Source organism: Cryptomeria japonica, chromosome 5 (assembly GCF_030272615.1).
Source record: "Cryptomeria japonica chromosome 5, Sugi_1.0, whole genome shotgun sequence".
Lineage (NCBI taxonomy): Eukaryota > Viridiplantae > Streptophyta > Pinopsida > Cupressales > Cupressaceae > Cryptomeria > Cryptomeria japonica.
The window spans coordinates 361603628-361628436 of NC_081409.1; the positions used below are offsets into that span (position 1 = coordinate 361603628).

At 37.2% G+C, this 24809-nt stretch overlaps 1 protein-coding gene across 1 annotated transcript in view; it reads left to right on the forward strand.

Annotated features, from left to right (window-relative positions):
• Positions 1–16905, forward strand: part of LOC131034533 (RNA pseudouridine synthase 6, chloroplastic) — a 78296-nt gene extending 61391 nt beyond the window's left edge. The window contains exons 5-9 of the mRNA XM_057966039.2: positions 14233–14348; positions 14467–14521; positions 14680–14791; positions 15076–15245; positions 16280–16905. Of these exons, the coding sequence (XP_057822022.2) occupies positions 14233–14348; positions 14467–14521; positions 14680–14791; positions 15076–15245; positions 16280–16564 (738 nt within the window). The 3' untranslated portion in view covers positions 16565–16905. The remainder of the gene's footprint in view (positions 1–14232; positions 14349–14466; positions 14522–14679; positions 14792–15075; positions 15246–16279) is intronic.
• Positions 16906–24809: the final 7904 nt, after the last annotated feature.

Genomic DNA, 24809 nt, shown 5'->3' on the forward strand with positions numbered 1-24809 from the left:
GCCATAGGTCGGCCCTTGTGAGTTTAAATAAATTCCATACTTTACTTCCCTAGGTGGGGCCTTATTATTATTATTTTTTTGCCCTAGGTTTAGTTATTAATGCTGCGACCTGCTCTGTCATTCTTCCTTGCCTTCCAAGGTCTCTTTCTGCTGTGATTTCAAATCTTTCTTCTCTGCTGCAACTTCTTAGTGATGTTTTTAGTCGGGGCATGACAGTCTGCCCTTCCCAAAATTGCTTGTCCTCAAAGCAATGATCATGGAGAGAGTGTTCAAGATGACTCCTATGAAAGGGCTTGTGTTTTGAAATTTCTAACGTTGTTGGGAATTGTTTTAATAAAGATCTTATTTCACAATTCAACTTTTGTTGTGTTACTATAGTTTTGCCCATGATTAGAAGTGAGCTGTTCCACATATTAGGATGAGAATTAGTAGTATGACACACATCTATGTAATGTATAATGAAGAGGTTTTCCCTTTACTTGACAAGGAGCCCTTAGGGGTCTTATGAAGAGATTTCAAGTTGACATATTACAATTTTTACTGTGGAGATTGGTTGGGAATTTGTTTCTAGATTTTGAGGATGTAAGGGCTTTGTAACTACTAGATTTGCTCCTCCACAAAGCTCCACTTGTTTATTGTCCTTTCTTCTTTTGATTGATGCTTTTAAGATCTCCTTCATTGTGCCTTGTTTTCTTGCTTGGATTTCCTTTTGCTTCTTTGTCAAACATTGACTCTATATTTACGTATTTGGCTTCCTTTTGCATGTGTCCCGGCCTAAATTCTTTCTTACATTTGAAGCACAAACCTTTCTCTTTTGTGTCTTCTCGTCGTCTTTTAAGTTTTTCTTGATTACAAATGTGCCCATATTCCCATTTTTCTTTGCATCAGAAACATAATCCTTTATTTATAAGCTCCTTTCTTTCATTGTAAGATAGAGGGGGATAAGGCTTTTGTTGTTCATCCCTTTTGTAAAAAGGTTTGTTATGAATGTTAGAAGGTTAATTCTTTGTATGGTATTTGTCCATTGTAGGTGTGATGTCTAATTTTAGTGCCTTTTGGATTGTGTCCTCAAGTGATATGGGATCGAGGGCAGTTACCAAGCCTCAGATAGTTTTTTTGAATTAAATATAAAGCATCAACAATACATAATCAGTATATCAAAACAGAATTCTCAGAGTTCGGGACTGATGAGTATCCCAGTTAATGTTTCAGCCGCCACAAAAGAAAGGCAAAATTGATCCGAGCAGTGCCTAGCACCAGTTCACTTATCGGGTAACATCAAAATATGATCCAAAAAACAATCATCTATTCACAAACTAATTATAAACAATCTCTCCATCAGGTAGCCTGTAATTCCCCAGAGGAGGAACCCAGGCAGTCCAACCATTAACACCTTCATTCCAGACCTCCACAAGCCCATTCACAATCTGGTCTTAGAAGGGGTGCACAGTCTGAGCCCGGATCTTCTCTTCTCCCCTGCGTACCACGTCCATCCTGATCTGTCTCTGCTCCAGCTGGTGCATAAATCTCATAAGGGCCTGCTCAAAGGTGGTTTTGTTGCTGTCAACCTGATCCCATCTAAAGCCATGTGAGATCTCTTTTATATGCACTGTGGTGGATCCATCCTTAATCCATTGATCAAATTTGTCTTCATCCAACCTGAGGACCATCGTAACCTGCAAGAAAATAAGATGGAAAATGAGTCTCCTCAGAGACTCAGTAAGGTTTCGAGATCTGCCATCAAAGATATCATTATTGCAAAATTTCCATATCGGCCTTAAAATCTCTAAAGAAAGACAAGACTAGAACAGGTTAGCCATTTTCTTGCAACCCTCAATGAAGCCAAGGCAAGCATCAACAAAAGAGATGGGCATAACATCAAATTTAAAACCAAACAACTTCCAAACTTCCTTAGCAAAGTGGCAGTCAAAGAAAATATGCTGAACAGTCTCCGGAAGGTGACAAAATTTGCAGAGAAAATAATTGCCCTCAAGATCTTTCAATGGAAATTTATGTAACATGAGTCTCCAGGTAAAGAATTTCTTTTTTGGGCTCCGATGGACCCGCCCACAATTTATTCAAGGATCTGTGGATAGTGTCAAATTCCAATCCAGGTTCCAAATGCAGTTCAAATAATTTATTATACTATCTGAGTCAACCATTGTGTTATAGATGGACTTGGCCTTGAGGAGAGGAAGGGGGGTATTATCAGCCCAGTAGAAGGACAAGGGGGAGGACCGAATGAAGCTGGGAGGAGGTTGCACAAGAAAGGGGGAGAGAACATCCTTTAGCACCTTATAGGTCCTGTATTGAGAGAGAGGAACATTATATCTGTGAGAGAGTTCTTCCCATGAAATCAACAATCCATCATGGATAATCTCTTCAAAGTTTCTGATACCCCTATTATACCACTTCAGTGCAAAACAACCTTGTAATGTGGCAAGAGGTTTGTCTTTATGGAGGATATTCCACCATATGGACCTATCAGCGGTGATTTGTCCCTTAACAACAAAAAAATCATTATTTCTGAAATACTGACTAACAGCCTCCCATGCTCTCCACAGGGACTTAAACACCTCTGACCCATAGGGAGTAACCTCAAACTTTCCTGCCAATAGATCACAGAGGAAGATTCTTCCATTTTTTAGCTTTCTTGGGAACAGACCTTTGAATGTTTTGCCTTATTAGCACTTTCCAAGGTTCATTTCCTTCAATAGCCCTAAGAATCCACTTTGATGCAAGGGCAATTCCCTGGAGCTTAAGGTCTTTGAGTCCCATTCCTCCTTTCTGTTTATTTATCACACACCATTCCCACTTTACCGCATGCTGCTTTTTGTTGCCTTTACCATCAGACCATAGAAAATTCTTGATTTGCTTTTGGATGTGATTAAACTGATAATTGCAAAATAACAATGCCGAGGAAAAATAGATATTGTAAGAAGACAATATCTTCTGATAGACTTGGAATCTTCCAGCTAATGAGAGGAAGTTTCTATTCCATTTGGATAGTTTTTTAATCAATCTTGTTCCTTATCCATTCCCACATCTCTTTTAGGTTGGGGGAGACATAAAAGGGTATGCCCAGATATCTCACAATTTGATTAGGACCTTCCGACTTCAATGAGAATCTAGAAAACCATACTGGAGGATCTTTATCCCAGACAAGCAAGCTTGATTTATGGAGGGCTAGTTTGCTACGCGAGGCTTGGCAAAAAAATGTCTATATTTTCAAGCAAGGGTACCAAATTGTTTTCCTCCAAGGTCATTATAATCACAGTGTCATCTGCAAACTGAACATTCACAACTTCTTCCATATTAGGAAGGCATATTCCTCTAACCCTGGGAGTGAATTCATTATCCTTCAAAAGATAGTAGAGAGCATCAGCAACAAGGACAAACAATGCCGGGGCTAGGGGGCAACCTTGTCTTATGGATCTAGAAAGAGAAAGCTCTCAGACTGCAAACCATTCACTTCCACCATAGCATTTGCATCACATAACAGAGTCTGAACCATTTTGCAAAATGAATTAGGGAACCCCAAACTGTTAAGCATCTGAAGAATGTTTTTCCATTCAATCCTGTCATATGCCTTTTCAAAGTCAATCAATAGCATAGCTCCTTGTTGTCCTGTTTCTTTAGCCCAATACAAAGATTCCTAGCATGTAATAAGGTTTTCTAATATGAATCTCCCTTTAACAAAGCTTGTCTGAGTAGGACTAATGATCTTAGGGAGGATCTTTTCTAGTTTGGCAGCAATAACTTTGGCCAAGATCTTGTATGAGACATTTAGCAGCGTGATGGGCCTCCAATTTCTAAGCAGGGTTTTGTCCCCATCTTTCGAGATCAGTTTGATAAGGCCTTGGTTAATATCCCTTCCAAGGGTACCCATTTCAATGGCCTCTTTATATAAATTATAGAGATCATCAGTGATCCATTCTATATTCTTCTTATAAAATTCAAATGGAAATCCATCAGGCCTTGGGGATTTATCATTACTCAAGGACACAATGACATTTTCAATCTCCTCCTTTGATAGAGGTCTACCAACTAGATCCATGTCTTCCTCTGTCAATTTCTTTGGTATAAGTTTTCCAATGAGACTCCTTGCCCTATTCTGCTCCTCTCCCATATTCTTCGCTGCAAAAAGTTTTTTGTAGAATTGAGCAAAGCAGTTAAGGATTTCTTTTGGATCAGTAATATTCTTGTTTTCCTCCGATATACTATGTATTCTTTCTTTAGCTTCCTTCATCCTTAACATTTGGAAGAAAAATTTAGATCCTCTATCCCTCGTATTAAGCCAGTTTAGTTTAGCCCTAGTCCTCCACCCTCTGATTTTTTCATTTTGTATCTTCCGCAAAACAGCCTTGGTGCCAACAAGATTATGAGCTAGTTGTTCACTCTTAGGTTCGGCCTGTAGCTCGAGTTTAGCTTTACAAAGAGCATTATGCGAGAGGATTTCATTTCTCCTATTATCCTTCGCTTTTTTCTTGCCTACTGCTTGGCATAAGACTCTCGAGCTCCTAATATTCTGATTCCATTTCTCTAAGTCTGTCTGCAGATTATTGTTGTGTTTATTGAACATCCTAATAAAGCCCATTGCACATCTGACATCCTCATCTTCCAAGAGGTTGACATTCAAAATGAAAGAATTGCCCTGAGAAAGATTAGGAACCTTAGCAGTAGAAAAGCCCAGAGTGATTTGGATAGGGTGGTGATCTGATAATGTGTAAGGGATGACAAAATATTTATCTCCCTTATCATCTTGTTGGATCCCAAAAAATTCTTTATTATAATAAAACCTATCCAATCTACAATACACTCTCCTATTCAGTTGTTGGTAATTACACCATGTAAACCAAACAAAATTCAATTCTTCCTTCTTGCCTGCAATTGGATCTATAAGTTTCAACTTGTTAATCATCCTCTCCCAGTGCAGTCTCTCCAGCCCTTTCCACTCAAATCTAGAACCCCCCCTCTTATGCTGTGCATTTTCAACCATTTAAAATCACCTCCCATGAACCAAGGAACATCTTCAAGAGAGGAGATCCAATTCCACAAGTCCACCCTTTCTCTGTAGTCATTAGGAGCATAAATTGCGCAAATCCCAAAGATCATCTCTTTCAATTTAATTATCACCCAAAGAGCTCTAGCACAGGGAGATTGCCCCCCTCTAAGCACCTTATTGGCCCATTTGTGACTGAGCAAGATTGCAATGCCACCTTTACCCTTAGTGTGGCTAGTATAGAAGGAGGTGGCATCCCTCCAGATGCATTTAAGGCCCACTTCTAATGTAAATCCTACTGATTTCAACTCTTGAAGCATTAAACAATCCACATCTTTATGCATGTTAAGAAATCTCTTAACAATGTATTTCCTGTTAGGGGATTCCATACCCCTTATATTCCAAGAAATTGCTTTAAACATCATAACAAAGATTAATTAGAAGTGTTCATAAAAGGCTTAAACCCTTCAAAACATTTAGACCAATCTTCTTTATTTGATAAGCTACTGGCATCAAATGCAACTACAGAATTAGGTCTCCCCCTCTTTTTCCTAGTTTCAGAAATTCAGCTAGGTGCCATCGATTCCTTTTTGATACTGACCTCTTTGGGGGTTCTAGGAGACCTTTTCCTTCTAGCTTTCCTTGATCTTACTTCAATAAAGTCATCCATCTTAATGCCAAACCCAATTACAAAGTTGGGAGCATCAGGACAAAAGACAATTTCCTTACCTCCCAAATTATCCAGCTCCTTTCCATTAGGAGTGATGCTATGCCCATTTGTCTGACCTTCATTCAGGGCAGGGGTGGGGATGACAGAAATGAGGTTTCTGTCCCCAACAGAGTCACTAAATGTTGATCTAGGGGTATCCATTGTCAACTAAGGCCCATTAGTGTCCTCATATGTGTCAGGGGAGGTTTTAATGGACCTCAAGCTAGCATCAGGGCAACTACTTTGCCCATCCTCATGAGCACTTTCATCAGTGTATCTAACAGCAACATTCAGGTCCTTACAAGTAGTCCCCATATCAGGCACATGAGATTCTCTAGATCCTTGGTCCACATTAGTGGCTCTGTTAGTGGCAGGGGTCTCATCACTGCCATTCCCATCCAAACCCTCAGTGGAGGGCAGAGGGATAGCAATCTCAATCTCAGCCTTTTGAGAGGCAATAGCCATTTCCAATTGTTTCCTAGCTTCAGCCACTCTTTTCAATTTGTCGAGTACAATTTGTTGGGTGTTTTGAGTTCTAGGCCCTTTGAAAGAATTTGAGTTATTAGGGTCCTTAGGAAAGGATAAGTGGGAAGGATCAGCAGCCACATTTGCTTCCTTAAGAGCTTGTTTGTACTTCCGGATGCTCTTAGAGATGGGAGGGGCTGAAGGTTGAGTCATGGGTTTAGGTAAAGGAGATGTAGGGCTAGAGTTAGGATCAATCTGGGGAGAAGAGACAGGTGGGTGGGGTGGATGCAGAGGGTTTTGAGCAGCTTTAGGGCGGGCAGTTCGCATGGCAAGTAATGGACAATTTTTCTTAAAGTGCCCACCTTTTCTACACAAATGACAAGCATTAATATCCCCTAGATATTCCAGAGGACAGCAAAATGAAGTATTTTCAAGGTTAATCACAAGTTCTGCGGGAAATTCAGCATCGGGGTTAAAAGCAATTAATACCCTCGCATCCATATGAGGAAGGGGGGCCGGCGAGGAGTCAACCCTTAAGACTCTACCCAGGGGTTCTGTAATTTTAGGGATACAATTCCACAAAAAAGGGGGCACATCCTTGATTACGACCCATCTAGGGTTCGAGAGTGCCTCTATTTCTTCCTTACAACATTCAGGGGTCCATTTAATAATTCTGAAACATGAATTGCCAATATTCCAAAACTATTTATCAAGAGCCTTTTTTTGGATTGCTCCATCTTTAAAGAAGATTAAAAATAAACCTTTTTGCAACATTCTAAAAAATGAGTAATGGAACCCTAGTTTTTTACTCCACACATCTTGAAGCCACTTATTCATAAACTGTCTGGATGGAACCCTATCGACATCGAGGGCAGCAAGAAAAACGACTGACTCTTAGTCTAGAAATTTCTCTAGAAATAATAGTAGACATAGAAGAATTAGGCTTAATGATGACTTTTCTGGCAAGAGGAACCTTACCTTCTTCCTGGATGGAATTGGCCGCAACATTCTCTCTCTCTTCTGGTTCGAACCGAGCCTCTGCTGGAAAGTCGACCTTGTCACCTTCAAGGGCTTGGCGAAAGGATTTCTGTGATTCCTCCAAATTCCGGGTCGCCTCCAAATCGTTCGACTGCATAAACCGCTGGTTTGTATCCAAGTTGCCATCATTATTAATGTCCATTGATGGCGGCAGAATATTCTTGAATGCGGGGGCTCCCTAGTGAGCCCCCGAACCCTGGAACGGCTTGCAACCAAAGACGACCTCGAATATCGTGCCCTAGTTGCAGAGCCTTCAATTTTTTTCTCCACACTTGAGATTTTCAAGCCTCGGATAGTTTCTTTTAATCCTTACACAAATTAAGTATGTGAGTCTACTTTGATAAACCTCTAGTACTATTATTGATAGTTTTTGGAATTCAGTGGTATAATCTTCTACGTTTCCATGTTGTTTTAGTTGTGTTAGCTCTTTAAAGTAGCATTCGGGGTGCCTTTGAGTAAATTCAGCGTAAGTTGTTATGTGTCGGTGGCCTTGAGTAATAAGGCCATGATGCCACCAATCATGGGCTATTCCCTCTAAGTGGAGTATGGCAAATTTTATGGTGTCTTCCTTCGTCAAGGGACTAAGTGAAAGATAGGTGTCCATCTTCTGGACCCATGAACGTGTTGTGACCTTTCCGAATCCATCCAAATTGGGAAGGGTCATTATATTTACCCTTTCTTTCAAATCTTTGTTGGGTTGTCCTCTTTCCCTACTAGGGGCATTTTGTGTTTTAGCATCACAATAATCTCTAAAGGAGACATTTCTCCTAACTTTAGGATCTAGCCTTGAGTATGCTTCAGCAATTTCATCAACATCTTTAATAGGTGTATTATTTGCTTCTTCCTCTACTACGTTCTCCCCTAGGTATGAAGAGAGGTCTTGTTGGCCTAGGGGTTGATACCCTTGAATGGTTAGAGTTGGCATCTCTCCCATTGGTTTGATTGGGTCAAGGATTATTGTTGTTCATATTTTGGATGGCTTGGAGAAGTAGTTGTGTCTCTCTCTCATTTTGCTTCATGAGAGATTTAGTTGTTTGCTCCATGAAGGTCTTCAATTCTTTTCCCATTTGTTCACTCATCGTGTTGTTTTGTGTAAGGTTACTGGTGGATGCAAGTTTCTTCTTTTTTCTTTCCAAGGCCCTTTGAGTGCTTTGGCTAAGGTCCATCAACTATCTTTCATAGGATGGCAAGAATGAGGCGTTGATACCAATCGTAATGTCCCGTTTTGGGATTACCCTAATTTCTTTAGCTGCAAACAGTATTAACTCTTGAAATAGATGTTAGAATCATTAATGATTAACAAATCATGACAATTTCAAGACATAGTGTCATTCATATTCAATTCATACATTATAACAACATCAATAATGAGATCATCATAGCAATATTTGGTTCAATCTATAATAACACCATCTTCCAAGTCAATCACACAGTGAGCCTCTAGGCTAGATTGTAGGTGACAATATTGAGGTCAATTCTCCCCAATATTGCCCCAAAGCCGGGAAGGGGGCTTAACTCCACCTTGCTGATCATAAGCCACTTGGAGCCTAGAAGGGGGCCTAACCCCACCTTTCTGCTCATAAGGGTCATTCAGGGCTGGGAAGAGAGCCTAACCCCCACCTTCTTGCCCATGAATTCTAGCCCCTCACATGTACCTACCTACATTATTCCCATGACCTCATAATGCAATTGCCAAGGAGCGATAATATATATATATATTCTATTTGATGATCTACTATGGATAGCCTTTTTGGATTCCAACTAAGATTTCAGAATTTCTGATCTGCTCTTATTCTTCTTTTTCTGCTTTTATTAAATCAGTTCTGATTTCCCTTGCTTCCCTCCCCAAGATGAGGCTTCAACTCCTTTTTATACCCCTTAAACTTGGAAGGGACATAACCTTTGGAAAGATACAACCTTTCCAATCGCTTCCCTTGGTCGGCCCTTATTAATTTAAATAAATTCCATAAATCATTGCCCTAGGTCGGCCCTTATGAATTTAAATAAATTTTATAATTTGCTGCCCGAGGTTGGCCCTCATTTATCAATTATTTTTGCCCTAGGTTTAGTTTCTTCTTTTTGTGGTTATTTCTTTTTTCGCCCTAGGTTTAGTTATTAATGCTGTAACCTGCTGTCATTCTTCCTTGCCTTTGCCCATAGATTAGGTAGCGATCCAAGGTCTCTTTCTGCTGTGATTTCATATCTATCTTCTCTGCTGCAACTTCTTAGTGTTGTTTTTAGTTGGGCATGAGATATATACATCGATTGGTGGCCTTTGGCCTTTGTCCTTCATTGACAATATTTTCTCCATACCTTTGACATCAATGATGATATCTTGCCACCTTTGACACAACGACAATATGTTTAACAGCCTCCTCTCTTGCTTCTATTCATGATATGGATGATTTGTGAACTATGTTCTTTGACTATGCATGCTATAATGATTTTGTAGGTACTGTTTTAGTTTCTCCTAGTGATGAACATTTCAAAATTTTATTCAAGTTGACATTCCAATACACTAATAACATTGTGGAGTATGTGGCCCTAATCCTAGGACCAAGGGCACACGGGGACGCATCCCTGTGGTTTTTTGGTTGTGTCCCTACATTGGGACGTCTCAGGGACGTGAAACAATGTGGGGATGTTTCCCAGGCTCCCAGCCATCCCCAAAATTTGCCAAAACTTTGGGGATGTTTTTGATATGGGGGAACGACTTGGGAACATAGTGGGGACAACTGATCGTCCCCGGGATACATTGGGGACATTTGAGATGTTCCCAACCATCTCGAGGACGACCAACTATCCCCTTTTTTCTAGTGCTAAAAAAAATGTCTAACTCTAAAGAAAAAACATTTTTAAATGATATTTGTGCCCCCCACACCCCTCTAATGCTAACATGACTAAACATAAGACTCCATGAGTAGCATTTGACTTCATTTTTACATAACAAAAAATTGCAGCTAAGCTAGACAAAGTAGCATAGTTTGAAGGTACTGTTGGAAAAACTAGCATCAATTAGAGGTGACCATCATAGTTACCATCAATGATTACATACTCAACCACTTTTTGCTCCCGCAAGCAGCTCACGAGTTTACTCGCACCTGCACTTGGAATGAAAACTCACCTCACTTGCCAAAAACTCATTGCCACTTGTAGAAAGCTCACTAAATACTCACTTGGAGGTCATACACAGTCAAAATGTGCTAGGAAAAGCGACTTTAACAAGGTAAATGTGTGTTTTTTACACAATTTTTCATTAAAAACCCTACTCAACACCAAGTGGGTACACAATGGATTTGGATGACTTTGGAGAAGTGACTTTGATAGGTTAGTTCGAAAAAAAATTCCAATATTTTTCTTTCGGGTTTTCCTTGATTCATTTAGCATCACCAATAATCTCCAAATTTTTCATGACCATTTATCCTCCACTACAAAAATGTGCCTGAAAATGCATTTAGGCTTTAGCACTAATAACATTGTGGAGTATGTGGCTCTAATGCTAGGACCAAGGGCACACGGGGCCGCATCCCTAGGGTTTTTTGCTCGTGTCCCTGCATTGGAACGTCTCAGGGACAGGAGACAGCTTGGGGACGTTTCCTAGCCATCCCCAAAATTTGCTAGAACTTTGGGGATGTTTTTGATATGGGGGGATGACTTGGGAACAGAGTGGGGACAACTGATAGTCCCCTAGATACATTGGGGACATTTGAGATGTTGCCGACCATCTCGAGGATGACCAACTATCCCCCTTCTTTCCAATGCTAAAAAAATGTCTTAACTCTAAAGAAAAAAACATTTTAAATGATATTTGTGCCCCCCGCACCCCTCTAACCCTAACATGACTAAACATAACACTCCATGAGTAGCATTTGACTTCATTTTTACATAACAAAAAATTGCAGCCAAGTTAGAAAGAAACTAAGCATAGTTTGAAGGTACTATTGGGAAAACCAACATCGATTAGAGGCGGCCGTCATACTTTCCATCAATGATTACATACTCAGCCACTTTTTGCTCTCGCGAGCAGCTCACGAGTTTACTCGCACCTGCACCTGGAATGAAAATTCGCCTCACTTGCCAAAAACTCATTGCAACTCGTAGAAAGCTCACCGAATACTCACTTGGAGGTCATACACAGTCAAAATGTGCTAGGAAAAGCGACTTTAACACGGTAAATGCATGTTTTTTACATAATTTTTCATAAAAAACCCTACTCAACACCAAGTGGGTACACAACGGATTTGGATGACTTTGGAGAAGTGACATTGATAGGTTATTTTGAAAAAAATTCTTATTTTCTTTCAGGTTTTTCTTGATTCATTTAGCATCACTAGTAATCTCCAAATTTTCCATGGCCATTTATCCTCCATTGCAAAAATGTGCCTGAAAATGCATTTAGGCTTTAGCAATGCACTTAGATATATTAATTTAAAATATATAGTTCCACTCAGAGCATAGTCGAAATACTCTACATCTATCTTTTATATGTATCTTGTAATATATCTTTTAAATTTTTATATATGATTAAAATATTATAAATATGTATTAATTATTAAGAATTTAAGATATATAAGATTCAAATATAGTTTTTATTATTGAAAGTTTTATAATTTAGGAATTCATATTAATTATTACGTATATATTATTTATACATAATTATTAATATATATAGAAATTTACTATTATCTATTATATCTATAATTTTTTATTTGTTAGTAGTTAGCAATTGTATCCAGTTCTACTATCCAGCTTCGAGCGATGATGACATTTTGTATTCCATATGTATTCAACAATCAAGTTTAATAGAAAACACTTCCTCGTCCGTTTTAGACTCATTTGATAGATTTTGTAATTGAATTTTGCAAAAAAAAGGTGTTTTTATAAGAAATTTAAGTACTTTTTAAGTTGCCGAGTTTTTGCTGAGTTAAAAAATTTGGGCGTGCCGAGTACTCTCAGTGTCCAAGTATGCGATCTGTGCTTTCGATCATTATGTTTTACAGTTTTTTGAAATTTGTGACTTTTTCATTTTGACATTTGTAGTGCAAACTTGTAACCTTTGGGCCTTTTGGTGTATGGAGTATTACTATTTTTCAATTTTATATCATATGCACATTGACAAGAATTATGGAAGCAATTAAATATAAATTTGTTTGACACTCAAGCGAAATATTAATTATGGAGTGAAATGATTGAGGATTCATGAAGATTCAGAAGTGGTCATATCCATTATGTTTATTGTTTATCCTATTGGGTTTATTTATAAGGACACAGAACGTAACAATTTACGTCATAAACCTAATTTATGGAATGGAACAACCATAGAGAAAAATATTCCCCTAAACTCAACTAAAATGTAAAAACAACTTATTCACCTATCTTTAGGTGTTTGGATGATGATATGGAGGTGTTATGATATGCTGGAAGCTGTTGTGGTGTGCTGGAGGTCGTTTTTTGGTATTCAACTTTTCTGTTGCATGTTCCTGCAATAACTGGAAGTCTGGAAGACACCCTGCAGCAAGCTGCAGAACAATAATGATGACCAATGAAATTGTACTTCTTCCTATAGATGCTGAAACTTGTTTGAGAGTTCCCCTGCTAACAAAATAGGACTGCCGAGGCTTTATTGTATCACACCAGTTGTATGGACTTCTTGCAGCTTGTAGCAATGAAGTCACTGTTGTCAAATTAGTGACATATAAAAGCTTTTGACAAGCAATTTTTCCTTTCCTACCATTTCCTTTTCAAAAACTAATCAATCCTTTCATATTTCTAAGAAATTAGATCATAGTAACATAAGTACATTTGAGTTGAAATGGACGGGAAAGTAATGCTAAAAAGGATGGGCAAAAGGCAATAAACATGTGCTGAAAGTGTTCCATTGTGGGACTCATCAAACTGCTTTAGGGAATTATATTACTATTGGACTAAAAAGCCAATAATTTCCAGTTTTGCATCCCATAAGTAGCATAGCTGCATAAATGGGAATGCAGTCAGGCTAGATAAAAAATGAAACATTAACCAAAATAAGAATGACAAGAAAATTATTGCTTTCTGCAGCTTTCAATGTCACAAGCAATCAACAATTAATCACTCATCAAGATGAATTTATTTGTGTTTCTTTGTGAAAATGATTCATGGTGTTTCTTTCTTACCAACCCTGGGCAAGAGATGTAGAAAGGGCATTGTATCCATACAATTGGCATACCATCAAACCTTGTTATTTCAGAAGAAACAAAATTAAAGAGTGATTGGAGGTCTACAAGAGGACAGAGATTGAGTACACATATCCACCGAGTTCTGATACAAAGTACTATCAAAAGTATTCAATGCCTGTTCTAAAATTAATAATTCAAATGCCCATTTAACCTCTGACGTTTGCATTAAAACTAAATATTGCTATTTAGTCTTCTTACAAAGTAAACTATATTTTTAATTGTACATTCATCTCTTATTTATTATTTGGCTCATTTTAAACCAAGAATTGAACTTCATGCTTGCCAATTCTCCATGAATGTCAGCGAAGTTTTCCCGAAGACCATATTAATCTGTATTTCACTAAAATGGGGCTGAACAAAACTTTGTTAACTATGTAATGGTCTTTATTAGTTATTACTCTATAATGTGACAAAATAAACTTCTAAACTACTTTTCCATTCAAGAAAGTAAGAAAAAGGAAAAACTCTTTCAAACTCCCTCTTACATTTGTTGGCATTCTTATTTCTCTCCTTTGATTCCTGCTGATTAGTGTCTACTAAGTTTTAGCCTTGTTTAGTATCTGATTTATTAGAGTTAATATTTTTAGGCCTTCCTTTGAGGGTTACATTTTCAAGACTATCTATTTAAAGAAATTCATTTATGATCATATGTTAATTATGATTGCTTTGTGATTATATGTTACTGTTGTCTGGAAGTGAAGATTGTTCCAGGGTAACTAGATTAATTAGGATGTTCCCAGAGTTTGTACATTGTATGTTAAGTTCAAATAAGCTGTATGTAATTTATTTGGACATAATATCAGGTCGGAGGAACAACAGATAATATTGAAGAGACTTGTACAATGTTCACAACTCGAGCAATGAAGCTTAGTTCACCCCTAAGGACTACCCATCAACTTGACAACTGTACAGAAGGCTGGTGAGTTACTTCAACACTATGTTCTTGTAAGTTAGGTGTAAAAAGACCATAATTTGGACAATATTTAGTTAAATTGAGTCAAAATATCAAATAGTAATGTTAGTTTTGTTGTTGGCAGTGTTGTGCTTTCTAAAACTGTGGAATTCTGTGCAGAGTTTCACACAAAGCTTCGGGTTTGACCATTACCTTATCCCATTTACAAACTAGAATTGACCGACATTTTCCAATACCTTTATTTTTTGGACCCCATAAATTTGTGATTTCAATTTAATACCTACCATCTGATGCTCTACTTGTAAAATAAATCAATTGGTTTGTTGGTGTGAAACAGGAGAAACAAGTTAAGAAGTTATACCTTGCATTAACTGCTGCACCTGTTCCACCTGGGAAAATATCCCATTATATGTGTCCAGATAATTTTGCTCCTCGAATTCTTTCTAAAGGTGAATTATGATATTACTTGCTGGCAGAATTTATCTTATTTGTTTGAATAGACCCTGTTAGTATATATTAAGGATAAAAGGATTCTAGATTTCATGCATATATTGCCTGTGCTTATGGAATTGTAGTCCTTTTTCTCAATTTATGAGAAGAGAAATGTTCTTGCTTACTTCAAGATTAGATGCTATGAGCGAGTAGAAGTTCCTTGTCATTACAATCACAATTTATAAGATACCACACAACATTCTCAATTTTGTAATTATCAAGACGATTTACTTTATTGCAGAGCCTTTTGAAGGATGGCGGTTGTGTCAACTTGAGGTACTGGAATGCAAAGAAGTACCTTGGCCGGATACTGCTATTGAAGCCACATATGGCATTCGGGACTGTGGATGGTCCCCAAAAGATGTTGCATATGAATGCAAAATAAAGCTATTGACAGGAAGGACGCATCAGGTGCTACATGGTTTCCATATTATTTTTGTTCTGCACTACTTAGATTAATCATAGTTTGAGTTTATCAGTTATTTCTTTCTTTCTTTTAGATTTTCCAAAGACATGAAATAAATCAGTCATTGAACTCACCATATTGAATAAGAAATGCCCAGTTCATAGTATTGTTCCATGTGATTTTTTTATTAAATTTCTCAATCAGTTGTTACATAAGACTTTCCCCTGTTTGGGATAAGCTTGTTTCTAATTTTATATAATTAGTATAAGCAGGAACAAGTAAATTATATCTGAGAATTTCCCGTTATAAGATAACCTGCTTTGCCATAAGTCTTGCTGCTGTCATTTGCCTATCTATATCCGAACTCTGGCATAGCTCATTTTTCTTGGTGGAAAATTATGGTATTGAAATACAACTGCACAAATGCGATATAATTTTATTGTAGTTCTTGAAAAATTGTTGGCCAATATATGGGATAATCTCAAGTTTTCCTGCCAATTTGCCATGCGGGTTTACAAACCCATTCAAATTGGATATAAATAAGGAAATACATTTCATTAAAGGAAATGAGGATCGATTCCTATTATTATCACTTTCACATACAGAAGACGAGTGAATTTGGTCTCTTTTCTAGTCGATAGGAAAAGTATTGTATCTTAAACAAGATTGCATGCGGCATCTAGTAACTGTTCATGCACCCTTTCTTTTATATATTTTAACCATTACACTGGGTAACAATTATAGCTTGACACTGGTTAAATGTGTTTCAAGTCATGGTGACTTTGTTACATGTTAAAATTCAGGCAGTTCCATTGTTTTCCTTCAAGGAAAATGTCAATATGGACTGTTTAAACTGGGAAACAATTATAGTTTGACACTGGTTAAATGTGTTTCAAGTCATGGTGACTTTGTTACATGTTTGCATTCAGGCAGTTCCATTGTTTTCCTTCAAGGAAAATGTCAATATGGACTGTTTAAACTGGTGTTCTCAGAATGAGATTTGGTTTTATTCAGACTCTAAAAGTTTGCATGTGTACAGATCCGAGCTCAGCTGGCTGCTTGTGGTTCCCCTATAATTGGTGATTCTATTTACATGCTAGCTTCAATTAAGATGATAATGTCACCTCACCTATATCCATTTGCAGAAGCTGAAAGCAAGAAAAATGTAAGGAATAGCGAGGCTATGAATTCTGCAATTCATCAATGGAAATCACAGCATGGTAAGGAACCAGATATTGCTATTGGTCTTCAAGCATGTGAAATCTCTTGGAATGATGGTGAATGTACTTACCAAGCTGGGCTGCCTTGGTGGAGGTCTAATTGATGGGTGCCTGAGCATTGCAATCTGGACAACTGATGTCAATTCAAAAATAATGTAATTGATTATTTTCTCCATGAGTTATCCCCTCTTTACATAGGCTTTCTCGAGAAAGATGCTGAAAGATGAATTTTGTGAAGTCATCTTTGCTTTGAAGTTGTATGATGCATTTGCCTTCAAATTGAAAGAAATGATAGTTGAAGCATATTGTGTTTCATGCAAGTACACTTTGGTCAATTTTCATTTAAAATTAGTATTATTCATGCAATGATGTCAAGCCAAGCCTGCATGCTCGTGGATATGCTAATGATTTTTTAAGTATCTCTAACCAAGGAACTTTTTAGTGGCTATATGTTGTTTTTTCGGTTGGTTTTTGAGATTTCTGTCCCCTATATTTGGCTATTTTCAGGCTCTTCAAAATTTGCCAATTTTCTCATTCTTATAGATTTTCTTTGTAAAATTGCCTGGAATTAGAAATTTCATTTATGTGAGATAGACTCATTTTGCATTATCTGTCTTATGAAAATTTGGGCCCTAATCTATCTAGCTATTGGGAGCTATTTAAAATAAAATTCTATACTCACTCCATTACAACATTGTTGTCTTTAATTATATATTGGTAGAAAATTTAGATGTTCAATCATCATAAAATTTAATATTAATAGAAAAATAGTCATTGAATTGCAAACAAATTAGCCGTAGATATTAGAAGTGTGCTAGCTACATCATGTGACTAAAGATCGGACAACTTAGGTTGATTGCATCCACAAATAACCCAAAAGTGTGTTGAAGCATGTTTTGAGTGTCCATTCTTCCAGTCAAGCTAAAATGTGAACCACTTTCTAGCTAGCATGCTCTCAAATGAAGATATGCGTCGACACAATAAACTACTCCTATAACAAAAAAAGTTGGAGTATTACATTATCAGATAAGTTTAGTTTTAGTTTAGATTAATAAATGTTTACAGTTATGGTTTAGTTTTGTAACTATTAGTTGGTTTACAATTGTATCGCCTATTTAAAGGCATCTGGGTTGAATCTAAGTTGCAAGGTTTGCCCCCTTGGGCCCTTGGTATCGGTCTGGTCCAGGGTCCTGGTCTGGTCCGCTTCTGGTCCAGACAGGTTCTGTGATTCAGAGGCTTGGTTCGGGCTAGGATGAACCTGGGCAGACTTGGGTCGAACCCAAGGATCTGACGACCCAAAGACGGTGTTTTTTTTTTGCAAAATTTAAATTTTCTTTGAAATCCCCCACAAATAAATAAATATAACCCTGAAAGTGAGTTTTAAAACATTAACTTGGCTCATTTCTCCTCATTTGTGTTGCAAACAACTATTTTTTCGCTAGCAGGTTGAAGAAAAGTGAACAAAGTTTGGCTTCCAGAATCAAATAGTAGGAGTTGAAAACTGATTTTGAAGCTTCAACAAGTGTTGCAACATCATTTCCACACATTTGCAAGCTCCCATTGGTTGAAAGAGGTAGGTTTTTGAATATTTTTTTCAACTATTTTTGTTTCACAAATTGTCAAACATGAAACATTAATTGTTTTTCCTTATTTTGTTTTTGTTTTGAATGTATTCATATTATTTCTTGCCATAGGAATTAGAATGGCATCTACCTCTTCCTCCATTGGCACAAATGAACAATCAATATCAAAACAAAGAAATGATCCAAATTCTCCCCTATAGAAGTATGTTGACATTATAAGACCACTTTCAGGAGGTGGGGGACTCTGTTGGAGATGCCAAGGATGTGGCGTAGAACATAATAGTTCATATTTTTGGGTGGTATGTAATGCCCCGCCAGGAAACCCCGAAGGGATTAAGCCATAACACAAGAATAGAGAGCAATTTTTTTTTTTTTTTTTAAAGTTACACCACATAGGATACAATAAGATATCAAAGATTCAGATTACAAAGCGGAAGACATCAATTAACTCCTAAAGAGTTTCCCAACGAGATTACTTAAATTTCACGATTCCCTTTACTCACACAATTAATCCAATAAGCTGAATATCTTAATAACGAGATAATTCGTAATCAGGATAATTCCTTCCAAAAGAGGGAAATATAAATCACAAGCGAAGATTCATCATTAAGATCCATTCATAATCTTCATTCAAGCTTTTCATTTAAAATTACAAACCATACATCTAACATTCTAATACACTAGGATTTCATCATAACATAAGAGATCTTTCCAAGCATATTTAATTTTCTTAACAACAACTGAATATAATCCATTGCTCTAAAATACATTCTTTCATACTCCAATTTATTGCATTTCAAAAGATGATTACAACCATGCATCTACGATAAATCTCATCTAAACCACTTAAGCATTCGGTCAACATGGCATTCAAGAGAGAACTGCATAAAAGCATTAAAAGCTAACTCCATTTATCCACTTAACCATTCTAATATAAGCTAATCCTACATGATAAAGCTGAATAAAGGAAACATGAGAGAATACATCACAGAACACCATAATGATCTCGGAGTTCACCCCTAAAGGGCTACATCTCCGGGTCTGCTCAACTGCAAGACCCCTCTGATAATTAATAAAGTTAAGAATACAAGATGTTACACCATTACAATCCGGCCATCAAGGCGAAATATAAACAATATACAAGCGACCACATCGGTCAATCAATACATAAACGATCCCTGAAAAGAACAGGATCCAGCTGAACATAATCAAAGCTAATACAAAGGTCCAGAAGAGCATCCACAAGGCTGAGCCATCACCACCCAAGGTCTATCATGAAACTGACACTCACAAGGGCATAAACAAAAGGACGACCCACAAAGGTACTCAAAACCGGACAAAACGACAACACACTAGCGAATGTAGGGACAAGTGTTATCACACAACCTGGTATGGTTACCATGGCGAGTCTTCATAGGTCCCGGCCCCACACACTGGGTTACCCTGGCAACCTAATCCGAGCTTCCGGCCCATCCAAGCCTCATGTGGACCCACACATCCTCTCGTGAAGACAAGGATAGTGGTTTGCCATTTCAGGCCTTCTCACAGCATGTCGAGTCTATGTTAGCACTCGTCCCATGTGTGAGGCACAGTTATCTTACTTAGAGATTACATTCTAATCTACTGCTAGGTTATCACTTATTAGACTCACTTTCGACGAGTTTACCCAGCAACCACTTTGGGCGCGGCCCCCAATCGAAAGCCACTTTCCTATACGACACTAGACTAAACTCAGACAAACTCAAAACCAAGGAATAGACATGGTCGGACGAACGGAGTTCAAGAAGGGAGAGACAATCATTTAGTCACACACGACTCAAAGATGAACACTTACTGACGGTACTCTAATCAGAGACCTGACAAACTAAGGTCAACCACGAATCATCATTCGACTTACACAAAGAGGATATGACCGATTATGACATTACCACAAAACCACAGTCAACTCGGAATCGAGGACTGAAACAGGTACCCCAAGTCAATCCATACGACAGGGTCCTACCAAACAAAGCAAAACATGCCATTTCATAATCAAAAGCGAATACAAAAATTAAACTCGCATAGGCAATAATCAGAAAAGACAATATTCAACAGATACAATCTTTCCGAACTGATCTAAACATTAAAAGTCGATCAAGTTTTCTACAAGATCTAAATCAGATTATAGTTATCTACCTCATCTAGGGATAAGTTGTTCTTGGTTTTCTAACTCTCTAAGATTCAAAGCATAAACAGACATATAAAGCCGTAATGAGTTTTTAAACCAAATGATATTAATTAAACTCAGACAACCATTAATCAAATAAATAAGATATTTAATCTCCAACAAGACATCATTAACATACTGGTCTAAAACCGACCTCTACAGTTTCGTATGTTCAAGTCTAGATGCATTATACAGATCACGGAAATACAAATGTAGAAAGAGAATCTAAATGGAGATAATCATTTCCAAAGCATATCGTTTAAATTCAAACACCCAACGATAAATATTTCACTTACTTTTCAATTACTCAAATGATATGTTCTACAATAGCATTTAACATCATCAATTAGTAATTCCATCGTATTACAACGATTTCCCAATAACATATTATTCTCTATTTTGTTTTTAAACAATACTACCTTAATTAGTCAGATGCTCTAACCAGCTAGAAGGTAAGATATAAACTTATTAATCCAAGATTGGTCCAAGAAATAGCCAATTAATATTCGATGACGAAATTGTTAATTTTAGACTTAATTAGAAAAGTGCATAAGCCACAAAATGAAAATTGAATAATAATTAACTTATAAATTCCATTATAGAATTAATTAATATCCAAATTAACATTTATCAAGATATTGCCTTCTTAATCATAATTAAGAACAATTAAAACTTAACATTAAAAATAACTTTCATTAACATGATATTAAAATCATATGCATTTTTTTTTGTAATAAAAAAATACATAAAAAAAAACCATTTTTTTATAAACCATGCTTAAAACAAAACAAAAAAACGCATTTAAAATAGTGGAGAGGGCGGGCCATGCCCTAACCCTAGCCGCAGGGCAATACCCGAGCGGCGGCGCCACTGCGGTGCCCGCAGGCTCCGCGGCACCCTGCGGCCACCGCGGCCCCTGCGGTCACCGCAGTGAGCCGCAGCCACAAGCGGCCTGCGCGCAAGCACAAAGGGGGACGTGCGGGGGACGAGCGGGGAGAAAGGAAAACGTGCGGGGGAGGGGAGGAGGAGCGGGTGGAGCTCCGCTCCCCGCCCTCCAAACCCCAACCTCGGTTTAAAATAAAACAAACGCCCAACTTGGTTCATATTCACAGTTCGAAAATAATGAAAACCAAAACGCCCACCACAATATGATAATAAATGATTAAAAACGCACAGGCTCAAAATAATAAGTTTGTTTTAAATGGACTGTGTTTTGGTATCCATTTCTTTGGTGATTTCATTCTTCCCTAAATACGAAGGGGTTTCAAACGCCCAACAACAAATAGAGGAATTAACAACATCTCAAATACACTTCCAGCCAAGCTAATTAATTTACTAAATCAGTTCATAAGCATGGCAGACAATGGAGAATCTAAAACCAGATAGCATGAAAACATTCAAACCCCCCATTTCCATTTTAAACAATAACTAAAATTGAGAATTGAATCCTACCTGATCTCGCGTTCCTGGCAAGATCTGCTGAACAGTCCAAATCTCCAGCTCCCAAATCCCTCCTTCTCCATCCAAAATCCCCAAATTCATCTCCAAAATCTTTTCCAACCAAAATTTCTCCAAAAATGTCCATCCTTCCCAATTTTCCCCAAATTTTGGGTTATATGGAAAGAGTTGACCAAAAATTCTATTTTTGGAATTTAAAATTTTATTTACAAATAATTCTCAAAATTTAATCGTTTCTAACTATAGCAACAAATTAACTTGCTCTCTAATTCCAAAAACGATTTTCTCATTTAATCCAATTTAGCCTTTCTAATATCAAAAAACCAACAGAATATAATCAATCTATTGCCATTTTAACTGCAACTTTATTTTTCAACAGCATAAATATAAAATGCATTTAATATTCAAAATCAGTTATTTAATCGAATTTACTCCCAATTAAAAACGAGCAATCCAAATCAACGAAAATCGCATAACGAAATTCCGATTAATCTAGCCCATTAATCTCTAATGCACAAATACATATTTAATCCAGATAATTACTAAGGACTAATGAATCAATTTAACCAGGCACACCAAGCACGCAAACCGAGAAGGTCAACCAAACAGACGACTCGCAAACCCAAACAAAAAGGGATCACCGACGACGACTGACGATGCTCACTAGAGCACGACTAAGGTCAACTAGGGTCTTACGACCACCTAATCCAACTCTAAGGATTAAAAAGGTACACTCAAACCTGTACATCCAGGTGAAGACGAACTTCGCACTCATGCGGCGTTGTACCTGAAATTTCCTGCAACCAAGAGTCATACATGTATACATATATAAAATTTAATGAAAGCGTTAGCTCAATATTGATAACACGAAATAGGTACACTAAATAACTTGCATACAACTAGTGAGAAAACCACATCAATAGCTATGCGTTAAATCAAGCATCTGACTGTAACATCATATTAAGATAAACTAATCAAGATTAAACCAAGGTTAGAGATTGATTAGGGCAAGGGTACTACATGGTAGGCCATTTGTGTGGAATACCAAGAAGAAGCATCAAAAAATGCTTTGAAAAAGATGGTAAACCTATATCAGATGAGACGGTGATGAAATATATTAGGGAGCATGAGGAAGCAAAAGAGAGAGAAGCCCGTAGATTGAATAAAAGCGCACCAAAAAAAACAAAGGGAATGCAACCCCCATATAATCTCAATGTTGTAGTAGAAAATCACCCCTTTTTTTCCACAACTGAACCTCAAAGTGAAGCACCTTTGACACGCAAAAGAACAAGGGGCCTTTAGAAACTGCATTTCAAAAACATTGCCGACCAAGATGTAGCAAGGTGCATATATGCAAATGGGTTGATTTTCAATGTTGTTCGCACCCCATATTGGAAGCAAATGTTGAGAAGTGTTAATGAGGCTCCAAGAGGGTATAAGAGCCTAGGTTATGAGAATGTATGTGGAACCTTATTGGAAATAGGGTGAAGGGGGTTGAAGATGCATTGAAACCCTTATGGGATTCATGGGTTGAGATAGGTGCATCAATTGTTTCAGATGGGTGGAGAGATTCTAAAAATTGTCCTTTGATCAATGTCATAGCAGTGTCCTCTAAAGGGGCAATGTTTTTGAAAGTTGTGGATTGTGAGGGCCAAGTAAAATATGGCCAATTTATTGTAGATATTTTCATCTTCGCCATTGAGTCAGTGGGACCTCGCAATGTTATCCAGGTCATAACGGACAATGGAAAAAACTGTAGAGCTACTAGTTTGTTGGTCGAGGAACGCTATCATCACATCTTTTGGACACTTTGTGCGGTCCCTTCACTCAATCTTATGCTACAAAAGATTGAGATAAAATTAAATCGATCAAAGATGTGTATTCAGAGGTTGAGAACATCCAGATGTTCATCACAAACCACTACATGTCTCAAGGGATTTTTAGATCCTTTATGAATTTGGAGCTATTGAAAGTAAGTGAAAAGTAATTTAATTTTGCATTTTTTAATTTTTTTAATTTTCAATATTCATAATATCATTGTGTAAGTTATATTGTGTATTCTTCTTTAAAGTTTGGTTTTATTTTTTCATCATTTTGGCATTAATTTGTGTTATAGGTTGTTGAGATTTGTTTTGCATCAAACACAACCGCCTTGAGACGACTTGTGAAAGTTAAAGTGGCACTTTGCAATATGGTGATCAACACAAATTGGACTCTATGGAAGCAGAGCAGCAGTGAAAGGACAACAAAAATTAGGGAACAAATATTGAATGAGTCATGGTGGGATCTTGTGACATATCTCATTAGTTTCATTGAGCCCATTATAAACATGATTCACTATATTGACATGGATAGGCCTTGCATTGTTGAGATTTATGATGACATTGATTTTATGTTTGAAAAAATGAAGTGTATTATAAATGTAAGAGAGAAAGACCCCGAGGAGAAATTCTTCAAACAAGTGGAAGCAATTGTTGTAGAAAGGTGGAATAAGGTGATCACTCCTTTGCATCTTCTTGCCTATGTCTTGACACCAAAGTACTTCAACAATCATTTTATTGATCAACTAGGATGACTTCCACCATTGAGAGATTTAAAAGTGTTTGATGGGTACAAGGCAGCATTCCTTAGACTCTATCTTGATGATGATTTGCGAGATATTAGTACAAATAAGTTAATAGAATTTGCAAATGGAAATGGTTTAAGTGTTTATGCTCTTTGTCATAGATCTAGGAAGGATGCTCATAGTTGGTGGTACTTCCATGACACATGCTTCCAAAACCTACAACCCTTCGATGTCGAAGTTTTATCACAAGTATGTTTAATTAATTAAATTTTTTCACAAGTTTTATTTATAGTTTACTTCGTCTTCATAGGTTGCTTTTAATTTTTAATTTTTCTTTTTATAAATTTATAACTTTAATTGTTTACTTTGTCTTCATAGGTTGCTAGTTCATCTGCTTCGGAAAGAAATTGGAGCACATACTCTTTCATCTACTCACTAAAGTGTAGTAGATTGCAATAAAAAAGAGTGGAGAATTTAGTATATGTGCATTCCAACCTACGTCTTCTTTCACACAAACAACATGACTACAACCAAGG